The sequence below is a fragment of the Apodemus sylvaticus genome, chromosome 17 (genome assembly GCF_947179515.1).
Source record: "Apodemus sylvaticus chromosome 17, mApoSyl1.1, whole genome shotgun sequence".
NCBI classification, from domain to species: domain Eukaryota; kingdom Metazoa; phylum Chordata; class Mammalia; order Rodentia; family Muridae; genus Apodemus; species Apodemus sylvaticus.
This window is the reverse complement of record NC_067488.1, coordinates 16,393,391-16,410,033: the sequence shown is the minus strand read 5'-3', so window position 1 is coordinate 16,410,033 and position 16,643 is coordinate 16,393,391. Positions and strand designations below refer to the sequence as shown.

The window sequence follows — 16,643 nt, the reverse complement described above, 5'->3', positions numbered from 1 at the left end:
CCACAGCTTCAATGTCCCCAACAGTGAATTAGGGATTACTCTTCCCCATGATTTTTCCAGCATTTATTGTCAGATTTATTTGTTGTTCTTTGAGTGTTGTTTTTTGTTTGTTTGTTTGCTTGTTTGTTTGGGTTTTTTTTTGGTTTTTTTTTTTATCTTCATCGTTCTGACTGGAAAAAGATAGAATCTGAAACTTTTGGGTTGCAATTTCGTAATTACTACAGATTATGAGTTATTTTGAGGTTTTTCTTCTGTCATTTTTTTTTCTTTAGAGAACTTTCTGTTCAGTTACCAGGCCCATTTTTTAAAAATGCCTTTCTTTTTTAGTTATCTATTCTCAACATTAATCCTCATAATCAAATATATAGCTGGCAACAATTTTTCCCATTTCCTCTTCACCCAGTTGATACTATGCAGAAGTTTTTAAATTTTATATCGTTCTACTTATTGATTGTTGGACTTAATTCTTGGAAAAATGAACTCCTATTTAGGATGTCCTTTCCTACACTTAACATCATATGATGTACTGGTTTTGTTTCCTTCTAGCAGTATTAATGTTTTATGGTTCATATTTAGTTTTTTGTTTCATTTGGTATTTGCTGGATGCAAGGTGATAGATAGACAGATAGCCAATTTCATTCTTAAGCATGTGACACTCACCATTCCCAGCACAGTCCTAGCACTATCCCTAACATATAGTGTTAGAGATGCTTGCTTTTCTCCATCAAATGATTTTGGCAATTTTACTAAATAGCTAAATTTGAATGACTTCATATTTGTGACTTTAGTTTTGTTCTGTTCTCTTAACGCCTTATTTCAATTCACCTCACTATTTATTTTCTTATTATGGTTCTGTAAAATGCATTAAGATCAGGAATGGCAATACCTATAGTATTGATTTTTTGTTTTGTTGATATTTTGGGTTTATACTCTTTGTTCATATATATATTTGTTCATATTTGTTGGCTGTCTGGGGGTATTTTGTGGTTTCATATAAATTTTAGGATACCTTTTTTTAAAAAATTGCTCTGGACTATGCAATGGAGTAAGGATTAAGGTTGCATTAAATTTGTAAATGGCTTTTGCTAACATGATCATTTCCATAATATTAATACTCTCAGTTTGTGAGCACCATATGTCTTTCCAGTTGCTATTATCTTTTCTATCTTTTATAAATTGTCTTAAATATTTCATCATAGAGGCCATTTACTTCATTTATTAGGTTTATTTCTAGGTATTTTGTTTGATTTGAGTTTATTGAAAATGGGTGTATGTGTATGATCTTTTTCACTGTAGTTTCTTAAAATAGATGCATAAAATAAATAAAACTGTTTTTGATTTGTGAGAGTTGATTGTCCATCCTACCACTTTTCTGAATTTGTTCAAAAATTCTAGAAAGATTTCCTGAATTTATTTTTCATTCTTAGAAGAAACTTGTTGTCAGAAAACAGCTATTGTTTGATTTCTTTCTTACTTGTTTAATCCCTTTAAGTTCCTTTTCATGCCTAACTATTGTCACTAGTGTTTTGAACACAATATTGAAAAGGAGTAGGAGTGGAAATCCTTGTTTTACTCCTGACTTCAGTAAGATTTCAAGTATTGTTTTTCTATATTGGGGATGATCTTGACTGTAGGTTTCTCATATATAGTTTTTATTGTGTTGAGGTATAACCCCTCAATTTCTATATTTTCAAGGCCTTTTATACTGAAAGCATGCCAGATTTTGTCAAATATTTTTCTGTATATATTCAGATAGTCCACTTCTGTGGTTTATCATATTTACTGGCCGTGGTGTCATATAAATTTTAGGATACCCTTTTTTCCTCAGCTGTGTATGTTGAACCAGCTCTGCATTTCAGACATAAGGCCAGCTTGGTCATGGTGCAAAGTTGCTTTGATATATGTCTGCATTATATTTTCAAGGAAGTGAGACAAAGAAAGGGTCACTGCTACACTGTTATCAGCTTGAAATTAGAATCAGAGTATAAATCCTATATTTAGTTCAATGATCCAAGTAATAAATCTCAAAACCAATGTTTATCTTACAAGTGACATAGTTTCTCTTTTACTCTTAGTTATTAAATGCTCTGAATAGGTCAGTGTTTTAATGTAGCATCTCAGGAATGGAATTATTTGTGCTTGCTGTGCTCAGGAGAGAGGGAACCACTGATGTTTGCCATAGCATCAAGCAGTTCAGCTCTCACCTCAGGATTTAATGAAAGGAAAACATTTTAAATGGCAGGGCCACAGCAGCACACCTTGAGTTAACAGTTAACCTAGCTTTCTTTGGCTTTAAAGATCTGCTCCATTTACTTTTAGGAAAAACAAGAAGAAGAACAACAGGGTGCATTCCAATGATGTCACAGCTCTTCTTTTAAAAGGTCCTTATTAAAGGAAAATAATGTATTTTTGGCACATTAGAAAGGATACCAAAAGTATAAATGGAATTTAAACATACAAAAATATGATATATTTAATTCTCAGGATCACAAAAAAATTAAAGACCACATACAATATTAAGTTCATGTGTTCTTTAAACAATTTGACTTTATAGTTATGTTGTTATAGCAAGTGTAAACATGGGTGTATAATTATTCTTTTGTATTATTAAAGAGGGATGTTTTTCATATAATACATCCTGTCTTGGTTTTCCATCATCCAGTCTGTCTAAGGGGCCCCTATATTTTCCCCATCTCAAATCTTCTCCCTTTATTGTCTCTTTGTCTCCTGTTAGGATATAAGCCAGAATATATAATAGCAATAATACAATACAATACAATGAAATACAAACAAGCAAGCAAACAGCAGAAGGCACAACAAACAGAAGAAAAATAGACAAAGAAAAACCCAATAAACACATATAGACACACACACACACAAATATGCTAATAAAACACTTAATTGAAAACCATAATATATATGCTATGTACCTGAATGTTTCCAAAAGAAACATTTATTTCAACAGTTTTTAGAAATCATGCCGATTCCTTAGCTGAAAGCAATCATCATTGACCTTTATCTTCCTTCTAGGTAAATAGCTGGGATTACATGAAGCTCTCTTTGTTGAATATTAAATTGTTTTTTTTTTATTGTCAGATATTCTGATGTTAGTAATATATTTCTGCACACATCAGTACACTGACAGTGCCAGCCTGTCTCTTAACATTAGCTGATCAATTGAATATACAAGGAGATTGTCAAAACTGTTGTGGAGTACACTAAAAAGGAGAAAATCAGATCATTGTGATCAATGTGCTCATACACTCACACTTCATTTATATAGTTCTTAAGAGTCAGGCCCCGGGTTTCAGGACTGAAACAATGCTTGAGTCTTAATTCCACTAACAGATAATGGGTCAGAAGGATTCTAGCAAGCAGAATGGCAAATACATTTTAATTACTTGAAAACTTTGGAAGTCAATACATTATTGTTTTGAAGGTTTTCCCATATTCTATTTTCATTAATTATCTAATCTAAAACGTGTACTTACTTGAAGTAAATGTTTAAAAGATCTACACATTTATGCCCTCAATATCTTCTATGAGGCTTCTTTCATGTATTATGCAGTCCAGTTGTTCCCAGTCTGTGTCATGGTGTCTCAGATACCCTAATTCTGTGTCTGAGTTCGGTCTATATTTGTCAGAGACATTGCTCATTAAATCAACACTTGAAAACTGCTTAAGAGCAAACCAGTAATTGATGTTACCACTTCCCTAGCATTTTACAGTACACTGAGTGTTGTGTTTTATAAAATGCTGTGCTATAACGAGGTGGGTGAGAGCACCTAGGTCAAGCTTCGCCAAGATGTTCCATCTGAGGAATCAGCCATGCCACAAGCCAAGAATAAAGAAGGTTTATTGGCAGGAAGGGAAGGGGACCTGGAAAGGGGGTAAAGGCAGAGAATGAGGGGCAGAGGAGGACAGAAAGAGAGAGAAGAGTGGAAGAGGACAGCTGGAAACTTGTCAGTAAGAGAAAGAGTATGAAGGGGAGAGGGGCAGGAGGAAGAGAGAAAGGGGGGAGGAGAGAGTGGGGGAAAAGGAAGAGAAAGGGAGAGGGAGAAGGAAAGAGATAGAGATAGGGAAAGTGAGAGAGAGGGAAAGGGAGAGGGAGAGAAGAGAGGAATGGGGGAGGGAGGAGTAGGGGTGGGGCTAGCTCCTGGAAGGCAGCTATATAAGCTGTTACTAGGTAACTATTGGGCTGAGTCTAGAAGAAATACTAACACTGAAGACAATATGGTACAACAGTAGATAGGAGCAAATAACTAACAAAAAATTTGTTTTTAAGTTAAACTTGTAAAACAATGGGAGGCCGTATAATCTGAGAGGAATGGGTTTTAGATTATGCCTTTCAGATTTACATTAACCAGCTTCCTACTGTTATTACAAAATACCTGGAAATAATAAATATAAAAGATCAAAAGTTTGTTTTGGTTGACGGTTTCAGTCCATGCTTGGTTGTTCTGGTGTTTTGAACATGGGGTTAGTCAGATATTATAGAGGTGTGTGGTGGGTAGATATGATGAGAAATTTCAGAGATATGGGAATGCAACAGAGCAAAACTTCCTGTATTATGGAAAAACAGAAAGATAAACCAACAGATGTTGCAACACTTCTTTTAACATCAATCACCTGGTGGTGATCAAATTCTTTCAAATAAGCTACAGATCTGAAAAGTTATACCAACTGCCTAAACCTCCTCCAAATGGCACCCACTCATTCAATACTTGTGCCTTTGGAGGAAATTTCAGATCAAACTGTATTAGAATCCCAGAAGAACTCAAAAACAAAAACAAAAACAAAAACAAAAAGACATGAAAAGCAGAGTAGGGTTTTGAAAAAGTAAGGGAGAGGAAATGGAAAATAAACATTTAATTTGTTTCCTTATAAAGACACACCTTTCTTTGTTCTTAAAAGAATGTTCTAAAACTTTTTTGTTGTGATTATAAAAAGATACAGAAATATAAGAATATGTGCTATGGGGGTGTGGTGAGGTGTGGAAGAAGGGGGTACCTCAGCAGGCCCATGTCAAGGCATCCCTTCCTCCTGTGGGACCAGCCACACAATGGTACAGCATTTAAAAAAGTTTGTTCAGGACATGGGGAGAGGAGTTAAGAGGTTAGTAGAGGCAGAGAGAGAGAGAGAGAGAGAGAGAGAGAGAGAGAGAGAGAGAGAGAGAGAGAGAGAGAGAGAGAGAGAGAGAAGAGAGAAGAGGAGAGTAGAGAAGAGAAGAGAAGAGAAGAGAAGAGAAGAGAAGAGAAGAGAAGAGAAGAGAAGAAGAGAAGTAGAGGCTGGCCATGACCATGTGGAGAGAAAGAGGAATGCAATGGGGAGAGAGAGAGCAAGAGGGCAAGAGACAAGATAGAGAGGCAAATGTAAGAGAATAAAAGAGAGGAGGGGCAAGCAGCCCTCTTTATAGTGGGCCAGGACTATCTGGCTGTTGCCAGGTATCTGTGGGTTGGAGCTTAGACAGAATCCTAACATTCTTTTTTGTTTTTGTTTGTTTGTTTGTTTATTTGCTTGCTTGCTTTCTCGAGGCAGGGTTTCTCTGTGTAGTCCTGGCTGTTCTGGAACTCACTCTGTAGACCAGGCTGGCCTCAAACTCAGAAATCAGCCTGCCTCTGCCTCCAAGTGCTGGGATTACAGGTGTGTGCCACCACACCCAGCTCGAATCCTAACATTCTTAATCTATTTCCTACAATAACATAATATTACCCTATTCCCCATACATCATTTTTACCAAGTTTTCTTATTCAAATATATAATAGCAATGAAAGCAAGGGAAATTAGTATACATTTTAATTTGTTCAAAGTATGTACAAAAAATGAGATTCCCAAAAGCTCAGTGCTTCTTCCTGGGATAAAGCATGGATTTTCCTGCCCCAGAGAACATTATTTCATTGTCACAATTAGAAAGGAAAGCTTAATTGTGAGAAGAGTATGCATGAGTAGAGAGATGGATGGCTCTGAGCCTTCTGTAAGACCGTGTAACCTCCCGCAGCAATGCAGACCATCTCTAACCCAAATCAGGGAAAGTGTGGAGAAGCCCTGCTCCAAACTGGCCTCTGCAAACTACAGAAGAACAAGATGAGAGTGCATGGATTTGAGAACCAGAGAGACACAAAAAGAGCACTTTGTCACATTGTTGTCTCAACTAACTCACATTGGTTGATGGTGTTGCCTAGTAACCATTTGTAAGGAGTGAACCTTCCATGCCCCATAGTCATTGTATTTTTTTTCCAGTCATGCACATTTTATATTGTTCTAGAAGATCCGCAGATACAAAGATCCCAGGACATCTTGAAAAGCTCAGTGCAGTTTTGTTTACTGAATTTGAAAGCACTAAGCTTATGTTCTTCTACAGAGTTTAAAATACCCTGCAGTGATTTTCTTTGTCACTAAGTCTCAGGGGTGGGGGATCTGTGAGATTGTGCTGCAAGGTGTTTTATACCACGATGGTGATGATTTTAACCCAGGGCATGATTTTGTTTTGCCTGGGGACTGGCTCCAAGCTGCCCCAGCTCAGAACCTCATTGTCACCTTTCTTGCAGCATTGATTTTATTAAAGTTATTGATTTTTGTATTATAACTGTACATCCAAAACAAAAATGGCAATTGTTAAAATAGTAACATAAAATATTAGTAAGGAAAGAATGAAAGAACTGTGATGTATAATTGCAATATGGTGTTTTCAGAAGAAGAGGACAGTTTTGATATCAGTACCTAACACATTTAAATAGATGTTGGAGTTTAGTTAATGGACCAATTATAATTTCTTCCTTTGGAAAGATGAATTATATTTAAGTAAGAGAGTGGCATTCTGTGAAATTGGATACCTATAGAATAACTTATATAGTAATGGCACCTTGTGTGTCTCTAAAACTATTACCCAAATAAAAATTTTACTCCTACAATCATCATTGAGAAAAAAACAAATTAGAATTGTCATTTTCTAATTCATTTAAAAGATCTTTTTGAAAATCAGAGAAAGTATGATTGTTAATCAGTCTTATAACTATATCAAATTGTTTTATATCTTTATGTTTATATCATTAAAATTACTATTTTTCATATCAAAATAAACATGTGGGTTGGACCTTATAAAATAATTGTTTATTATTATTATTACGCCCTCTGCATAGTTTGACTTTTGTAGGAGGGCATGTTTTAATTGATTTTAAACGTTTGACAATTGTTTTATATAAATATTCATATTTTCATTTCTACTGAAAAATTAAAACACTTTTCTGAGCTTGGCCAAGGTTTAGATACCCCTGAAAACTTTGAGTAAATATGTTGTCCTATATTGAGACAAATGCTTGCAGGTAACCATGCACCTCTCTCTTTTTTACTTTAACCCATCCCTGCTATCTGGTATATCTTCTATAGTTCTCAGAACATGCAATATTTGACTTTGACACTTGTATAGCATGTACCAATATTAGCTTAATATAGTCCTTTCATTTTGACTAAATTAAAATTTTGAGTATCAATTAAACTAATTTATCTGTTGCCATGTCGAGATAAAAAATACATTCCTACCTAAAATTTTAATTCTGAAAGTTTTGAATCTTCTTATAGTATATGAATATTTCTTTGTATCGCCTAGTCTTTCTCAGAGTGAGTGTCATAGCGGAGTGCAATTTTACATTCTATATTCAGAAAACCTGAGTCCAGTTCTGAGATTCCAGGTTTCTCTGTACTGCAGTTTCATTTTAAAATTTTTCTCCTTTTCCATTCATTTTGATTTTTCAGATATATTTTCTCTTGGTCTGTTATAATAAAATGCCAAACCACCAGACTGAGCATACAGACCCCAATGGAGGAGTAAGGAGGAGGAAGAGAACGGCTGAAGAGTTTTGTAATCCCATAGGAAGAACAATAACATCAACCAACGAAACCCACAACCCAGGGACTGAACCACCAAGTAAAGAGTACACAGGGAGGGACCCATGGCTCCAGCCTCTTATATAGCAGAGGATGGATAGCCTTATCTGGCATCAATGGAAAGAGAGCTCCTTGGTCCTGCCCATGCCCCAGCATAAGAGGATGCTAGGGTGGTGAAGCAGGAGTGGGTGGGTGAGCATGGAGCAACCTCATAGAAGCAGGGGGAGGGAGATGGGATAAATAAATAAAATAATTAATAAAAAAGAAATAGGTATTTCCATAATAAATATTTCTCATAATATGGTTTCATTAAACCCACATCCAGAAATTGTGTCTTAAGTTTCTTTTTTACCCCCTTTTTAAATGTAATTTTAATAAAGATGTTATATGTCACTTTGAAACATAATCCTTATTGTTAAGCACAAAATATTCCAAATGGAATTTCCATATTTGGGGGAATGACATGCTGTATGTCACCAAGGATTTATTCTACATATCAACATAAACTAAACAAACACAAGATAGCAAAACTACCTTAATATGTTAAAAAAAGAGCTTGAAAAATACTCTAAAAATTGTTTCCACAGTGGGGGAAAATACACAAGTTCTCTGCAATTCATAAAATCATGCATATTCAGTTGTAATAAAATATTAACATTTTCATTAGCACATACATTGGAAATAAATGCAATTTTCATTTTATTCAAAGTGCTATTTAAAATCAGATGGTTTCCTTTGTCTCCCTGTACTATTTCTCAGGTTATCTTCCTTTTGTGAACCTTTTACCCTGTTGACAGGGAGTGCTTTGTAATTGGACTCTCCAGGCTGCAGTTAATCTCCCACATATATCCTCTGAGGGCAGCCTTTGCATTTTCTTTTAAGGATTTTCATGGTTGTATAATTAACCTGTACCTAGATGTTTTATGTTTCTTTCTCTTTTTCTTTTTTCTTTTAAATAACTTGGTGAGGTGGGGAAAGGAAAAGGCTGGTCAGTCCAATGCATAACAAAGTTAAACATTCAAGAGCATTCTAACATCTTAATACACAATGCTTATTGAATAGATGTCTAAATAAGTAAATAAACACACTATATCTCAAATTAAAAAGATGTAGATATTCCATAACATGTCCTATGTATCAAAGCAGAGAGCAGCATATATTAACAGGACTTTTAGGATAAAGTGAAACTACTAACAATTACGTTAGAAAAATAAATTTACTTACTATTTTTACCTTTAAAAATTATGAGTATTTGCCACCTTTGGGAGAAATTCATTTGTCAGGCTTTAATCAAATTTATCTCATCCTAGGCAGTGGTTCTTGCTGATTTTAATCCTGTTTCTTTTGCACACTATTTCATGGTTTCCATTTTCTGCTCTGGGCTCCTTACATAATTATTCATTTTCCATGCACTTCCTTTCAGGGTAGACATGCACTAGACTCCCATTCTTATGCAGATATCACTAAGATGTATTTCAAGATTATCCCTAATTTTTGCTTCACTCATGACAGTTTATTAGGGTTTTGTGAAGACAGAGAAACTAAAATGTACACTAAGGTGTTGTAGAGCTGAGGCACTTCTTGGTGATTCAAGACACGGGCTTAAATAGGCTTAGTCATTTATCTTCAGATAGGAGGTGTGTGTGTGTGTGTGTGTGTGTGTGTGTGTGTGTTTGTGTGTGTGTGTGTATTTCTTGAACTAATAGTGCATTTCTTTGTAAAGTATATTAAATAGTATATTTATTACTTTTCACTAAAAACATTTTAGCAGACACATGTAAACAAATTTATGTATTTATAGGGTAGCATGTGATACATGCACATTGGGGGATGTCATGTCAGATTTAAGTCAGATTAAATACTTTTTTATTTTCAATATTCTTTGTTTACTTTCAATATGATTTTCCCTTTCCCAGTTCCCCATCCCCCATAAGTCCCATAAGCCCTCTTCCCTCTACCCATTCCCTAATCAACCCCCTCCCACTTCTCTGTTCTGGTAATCCCCTACAATGCTGCATCAAACCTTTCCAGGACCAGGGCCCTCTCCTACCTTCTTCTTGGGAATGATTTGATATGTGAGTTGTGTCTTGGGTATTCAGAGCTTCTTGGCTAATATCTACTTATCGGTGACTGTATACCATGTGTGTTCTTTTGTGAATGAGTTACCTCACTTAGAATGATATTTTCCAGTTCCAGCCATTTGCCTAAGAATTTCATGCATCCATTGTTTTTAATTGCTGAATAGTATGCCATTGTGTAAATATACCACATTTTCTGTATCCATTCCTCCATTGAGGGACATCTGGGTTCTTTCCAGCTTCTGGCTATTATAAAAAAGGCTGCTACGAACATAGTGGAGCATGTGTCCTTATTGCATGCCGGAGAATCCTCTGGGTATATGCCCAGGAATGGTATAGCAGGGTCCTCTGGAAGTGTCATGTCTCACAAATATTTCACTATGGTGAAACATTAAACAGTCCTTTTTTTACACTTTTAAAATAGAAAAGTAAGTTTTATCAATGCTCACCCTGTTGTACAGTAGCACTTCAGGTGTCATAAGATCTTATTATAAATTAAAATTTTTAGTAAACACAACCCTGAGACATACCTCTAGAACAGTAGCCAAAAGGTCTTGCTACACACACAAGATAAATGATTTCCACAGAAGACCAGAACTTTCAACAGAATACAACATATTATTACACAGAGAATAGATATCGTTAAATCTCCTCGAGTTAAATACACAAAAAAGTATACCACAGATTATAATATTCTCAGAATATTCAACATCATAGTGTTTTTTTCATTTTTTCCTGTAATTGATTGCCTTGTCAAAAAACCTCTCAGACAATGTTGAATAATACCACTTATTGTGACCTTCCACATATTTATTCTTTTAATGGCATTTTTAAAAACTTTATCAAACAAAGTAACATTTACTAATAGCTGACTACTTAGCTCAGATGATTAATGATTTATTTATTTATTTATTTATTTGTGTTTATTTATTTATTTTTATTTTTACCATTGCTGACATTGTTAGAAACTATCTTTCCTTTCTATTTTAGCATTCAAGTAAAGCACATTGACCAAGTGCATCGAATGCACATTTTCACTGTCACTAGTCTATTGGCTTTTCTCCTTTAGTTTTATTAAAGTCTACATCAGAGAAATATTTGTGTTTTATCAAATAATATATTTTTAAATCTTTTTATTTTATAATTTGCTTCAAAGCTGTGCCAAAGGCTCTGTGTTATTGTTCCTTTAGCAAGGGGCCCATACTAAGGAATGCATAGCACAGGCAAATAACAGAGATGATACATGGGCTTTCTTTAGAAGATTATAATTTTATATGCATTTAAGAAAATGATTTTTTGACAGTTGTTATGCAGAATATATTCCTCACAACAATCTCTGGTTGTGATTAATTTAACAATTCTCAGCATCTTTAGAGCCACTCAGTCTATCACGTCACTTACATATGATCACATTGCATTGTTCAGGCAATATTCTATAGGGTTTACTATCTCTAACTAAAGCGGAGAAATTGTGAATCTCTTCCCTCAACAGTAATGATTTATCAGGTAGTATTTGAACAAGTGGCTGTAATTTGTGGAAGTCAACATGAGAAGAAGTATTTTAGAACTGAGAATACCAGTTCTAATGATAAATTTAGAGATGGCACACCCCAGAAAGAGCAAGAGCCAATACAACCACAAACAAACAATGAATAACAAAGATAGTAGGGCATGAATATGGAAAGTAAATCTATAGGCATCATTTAGATTCTATGCTAGGTAGGTTCTAACTCATTATGCAAGAAAGAGCCACATATGTTTACATGCAATCAAGTAAGATAATGAAATATGTACATACATTATATATACTATATAATATATTAACATGTATTTATTTATTTATTTTATTCATTTTATTTTTATACTCTAGATTTTATTCCCCCGCTTTCCACCCTCCGACTGTTCTACATCCCATACTTCCTCCCCAGTGCCCTGTATTCACGAGGATGTCCCCACCCCCACCTGCCACCTCACCTGACATCTAAACTCCCTGGGGCCTCCAGTCTCTTGAGGGTTAGGTACATCATCTCTGATTAAACACAGACCTGGCTGTCCTTTACTGTATGTGTGTTGGGGGCCTCATATAACTGGGATCCAGCTCAAGTGGAGGTCCCAAGGCCTGACACTATTGCTGAGGCTATGGAGTACTCGCCAAAAGGGACCTAGAATGACCACATCTGCAAGTGTCATATGCAGATATTTGCACCCAACCAATGGACAGAAGCTGCTGACCTCTGTGGTTTAATTAGGGAAAGGCTAAAAGAACATGAGGAGGAGGGTGACCCTGTAGGAGGACCAGCAGTCTCAATTAATCTGGATCCTGAGATCACTCAAACTCTGGACCACCAAACAGGCAGCATACGCCAGCAGATATGAAGCCCCCAACACATATACAGTGGAGTATACATTTTAGAAAGACTAGTGTAAAACACACAGAGAACACTTCAGAGAAGAGAAAGGTATCATCTAGAGAATAGATAAGCAATTATCTAATATAGTCAGAAAAATGATGTAATGATCCTGGGCCTGAAGATTAGATAAATTGGGATATCCAAGTTCCATTTCATTCCAGGTCTGTGCCAATGTTTAGAGCCAAAAGTGAAGTTTATGGTAAGTTAGAGGATGTTTAAATGACAGTAATCCTAATTAAATGTTTATAGAATTCCTAGTATATTAAGGGAAATTTTGCCTACAGATGCACATAAAGGACACAGATGTTGTACTTATTTTTAGGTTACCAAGTTCAACATGAACGTCTATGTCATAGAAATAAGTTAGTGCAAATGTTCCTGGGCTCTTTTCTAGAAGAATCTCTGTGGACTTTTCATGCAAACATCCAGGACTATAATAACTTGATCTTCAAGGTGACAATGCTGATAACTCTCTTAAAACATAACTATATATGAAGATACTTGCTCAATTGCAGCTTACTTTAAAATGTAGTTGATTGCTTTTGACAGTCTAGAAAGGAGTAACATGCCGAGACTTTAATGAAATAAGGCAAAGAAATCCAATTTGCAGTTATTAGCACCTAGGAAATTTGTGGTACATAAGAGAATAAAGAGAGACCGTAGTTTGACTAGCACTTTTATTAAGAAGAAAGGTGTAGAAAATTAGGGAAATATTACCACTTTCTGTGTCAATCCATTAAAATTACTTGCACAGCTCTTCTTTTGTCTTACTGGCCCTATTCACAGGAAGAAAATGAGTCAATTTAATATTGATATCTCTCAATTTATTAGGCGTTCTTGGATACTTATTAAGTAGCAAAGAATTTCTTTTGAAATTGCTCGATCAATCCAAGGTTTTGTTTCTTTCTCTTTGTGAATTTGTATTCAAATAGTATCAGGTAAACATGCTTCTGTCTAACAGCGAAATTTAGACACAGAAGACATTCATCATACCTCACAATTATTCTCACAATACTTCACAGGATTTTAAGTATCAGGGTTGAGATTATTGGCATGTAAAACACTGCAACTCCTGTAGTTTGGCATATTTCAATATATTATATATTTTTATTTACAACTTGTTTGTACTCATGTTCAAGTTATTGTGTTTTCAAATTTTAGAATACAAGTGCTCTAATTTCAATATAAAATATTAGAGTATTATAATATCTAATTTAATGCAGCCATATATATGTAATTTTGATCTTAACATACACTGAAAGATATTTGATAGCTGTTAAATTACACAGGGTATATACCTATGTTTGAAATTTCGATTTCTCTTTCAGTGAAGACATGCGGCTCTAATCTTCAAGGACCAAGTGGCACCTTCACATCTCCCAATTTTCCATTCCAGTATGACAGCAATGCACAATGTGTGTGGGTGATCACTGCAGTGAATACCAATAAGGTAAGGGTTACTGCACGTAAAAACCTCTGTCATAAAGACAATGATGAAGATATAGCAAGGAGAGGACAGAAACTTTTAAGTCCAGCATAACTCACAATATAGACTTAACTACTTTTATTTGTATTTTAAAGATATATAAATGAGAAGTTTGAACATTAATGTCTCTGCTCAGTGATTTACATGTAAATGAATGCATCCCAAATTTATCATTGAGTGATTTTTGACATACATGTTTGAAGTTTGCAAGCCAAGGCGTCTTTTCCTAAAATAGCTGTTGATTATGACTCTTTACCTGATGCGTTTTTCTACTTGCCATCCCATTCAGGTGTATTATGTTATGTGCATAGGTAGCTTTCATTTGTGCCTTGCTGTCACTGACAAGAGCTTCAGTAATTTTTTAGACATAGATGGTTTAATGTGCTCTGAAGCAATAGCAGATCCATATTATGGTTGTTTCCCAAGACTGAATTTTCATTCTGTCTGACCATGTAGTAAGTACCACTCACTGAACTACAAACAAAAGTATAGCACCACATAGGGAAAAGAGGAAATAAATTTTATCTATTTATCCATCTTGCTTTCACTATCTTGATTCTCTTTGAAAAGTCTATTTCTTAGTTAATTCTATTATACATCCTAAATGTTCTAAGTTAGTCTCAGTTCCTTAGATTCTAATATGTTCTGTGGTTAGAGTAGAAACATCTTAATAATCAAGGTTCTAAAATATGTCAGATCATTTATCTAAGAATGATACATAATTCACAGAGCACTTTAGGTTGTTTAAATTCTGAAATCCAATTTTTTCTACTGAAATGTGATGAGTAAAAGCATGTATTTCATGTTTTTACTATGAGTAATGAATAAAATGGTATATGTTGAGTCATCTGTTCTCTTAGATCTTTGTAATATATTTATAATTGTTAGAGAAACTAAACACTATCTAAGAGAATGCTTCCAATATCCAACAAGTTCTTAAACTATAACCTTAAGAGCTAAAAATTTAGTATAAAAGTATCCTTACTGTTCAACTTTATTCACTTTAATATAGAATCATGATGAACAAATTAAAAAATTGAAAAACTAAATAATAAATGCATTTTATTAAACGTGAGAAAAATCAAAAACAAAGATACAAACACTAAGTCAGACCCAAAGCTACATAAGGAAAATTGTTCCATCAATTCAACTTAAGTCACTATTTTAATTCAGAATAATAAATTAAAATTTAATGAACAATGTTTTTCTAAAGTATTGATAATTTAGAAAACAAAAATTCAAAATATACTTGTGATGAAAATCTAATGGTTGCTCAATACTTTATAATAAAGTGATGGATGATCTTTGAAGAACTTTAGAAACATTTGCCCCCCATTTGAGTAGTAATTATATTTTCTACATTTATGAGCATCCATGAATAATGGTTTTAAGATTAGATAGTGAAGATCAGCATTGCATATATTTGATAAGGAATCACGTGTGTATGCATATATATATATATATATATATAAATATTCATACATTCATGTTTGTACTCCTGATTGGTCTCATAAAATGTAATAAGTATATCTTACTTAAATAAATATGAACTAATTACTTTACTTAGTATGAAAAAATATCATGCTAACTTTGATGAAAAAGTTGCTTTGTGAGGTGGCAATCATGTGAAATACCATTAGGATGTGGTCCTGTTTAAAAATCTGGAAGACAAAAGTCTTGGAAATTTTAAATTACTGTCATAAGTGATTACCTGTATTTTAATGTTTATCAGTTTTCCCTGTATTGATCTAACATGATCTTCTTAAGTTTTCTTATCCCTGAAAAAAATATAAGCCCTAACTTTGATTAATAAATTTATCTTTAATTTGAGATATGCTATAGAAATTTTTCAATAATTTTAAGCCCTACATCATATTGATTATTATGTTTTACATGTTCATCCAATTGAAATATATATGAAAGTGATAGAGCAAAACAGATGCAGAAATAGACAGAGATACAGAAAGACCTATAATACACATACATACCCCTCACTGCAAAAATATACTTCTATATTAATCTTTTTTCCTTTATATATATATGCCAATATATATGTGTCATTCATAATGACTATTCAACTTCATAGTACACTAAAGGTTGCAGTATGTAGATTGAAAAACAATTTTAGCCGGGCATTAGTGGCACACGCCTTTAATCCCAGCACTTGGGAGGCAGAGGCCGATGGATTTCTGAGTTCGAGGCTAGCCTGGTCTACAGAGTGAGTTCCAGAACAAGCCAGGGCTACACAGAGAAACCCTGTCTCGAAAAAAACAACAACCAAAAACACTCACAAAAAAAGAAAAAAAAACACTTTTGGAGTTATTTCCATAAATTGACTCCTAGAACCCTTTAAAAATCATAATTACTAACATGCACTGCCAGCACACCTCTTCATTGTTCGCTATAAATAACAAGTGAGAGAGTTATTTAAATCCCCTGTTTGTATAACTGTATTTGATGGTTATAGTTCTTATGTTTTTACATTTTATCATTTAAAAATCAATATGTCAATAGCATTTGAAATACATAGCTGTCTGGTATATAAAAATATACATTGTGAAATTTTAAAATTGGTGCAAAATAGTCATATCTTGAGTACTGTTCTTTTATTTTTTATTTTTATTTTTATTTTTTATTTGATAATTTTTTTATTTACATTTCAAATGATTTCCACTTTTTTCCCCCACTCCCCAAAAGTCCCATAAGTCCTCTTCCCTCCCCCTGTTCTCCCATCCACCTCTTCCCACTGCCCTGTCCTGGTTTTGCCCTACATGCTACACTGAG

The 16,643-nt window shown here is 34.3% G+C and overlaps 1 protein-coding gene across 3 annotated transcripts in view; it reads left to right on the top strand.

Moving 5' to 3' along the window:
• The window catches only part of Csmd3 (CUB and Sushi multiple domains 3), a 1,209,570-nt gene that overhangs the window by 549,297 nt on the left and 643,630 nt on the right, over nucleotides 1-16,643 (top strand). For all 3 annotated transcript variants that reach the window (XM_052161507.1, XM_052161506.1, XM_052161505.1), the window contains one exon: nucleotides 13,702-13,823. In XM_052161507.1, the coding sequence (XP_052017467.1) occupies nucleotides 13,702-13,823 (122 nt within the window). The remainder of the gene's footprint in view (nucleotides 1-13,701; nucleotides 13,824-16,643) is intronic.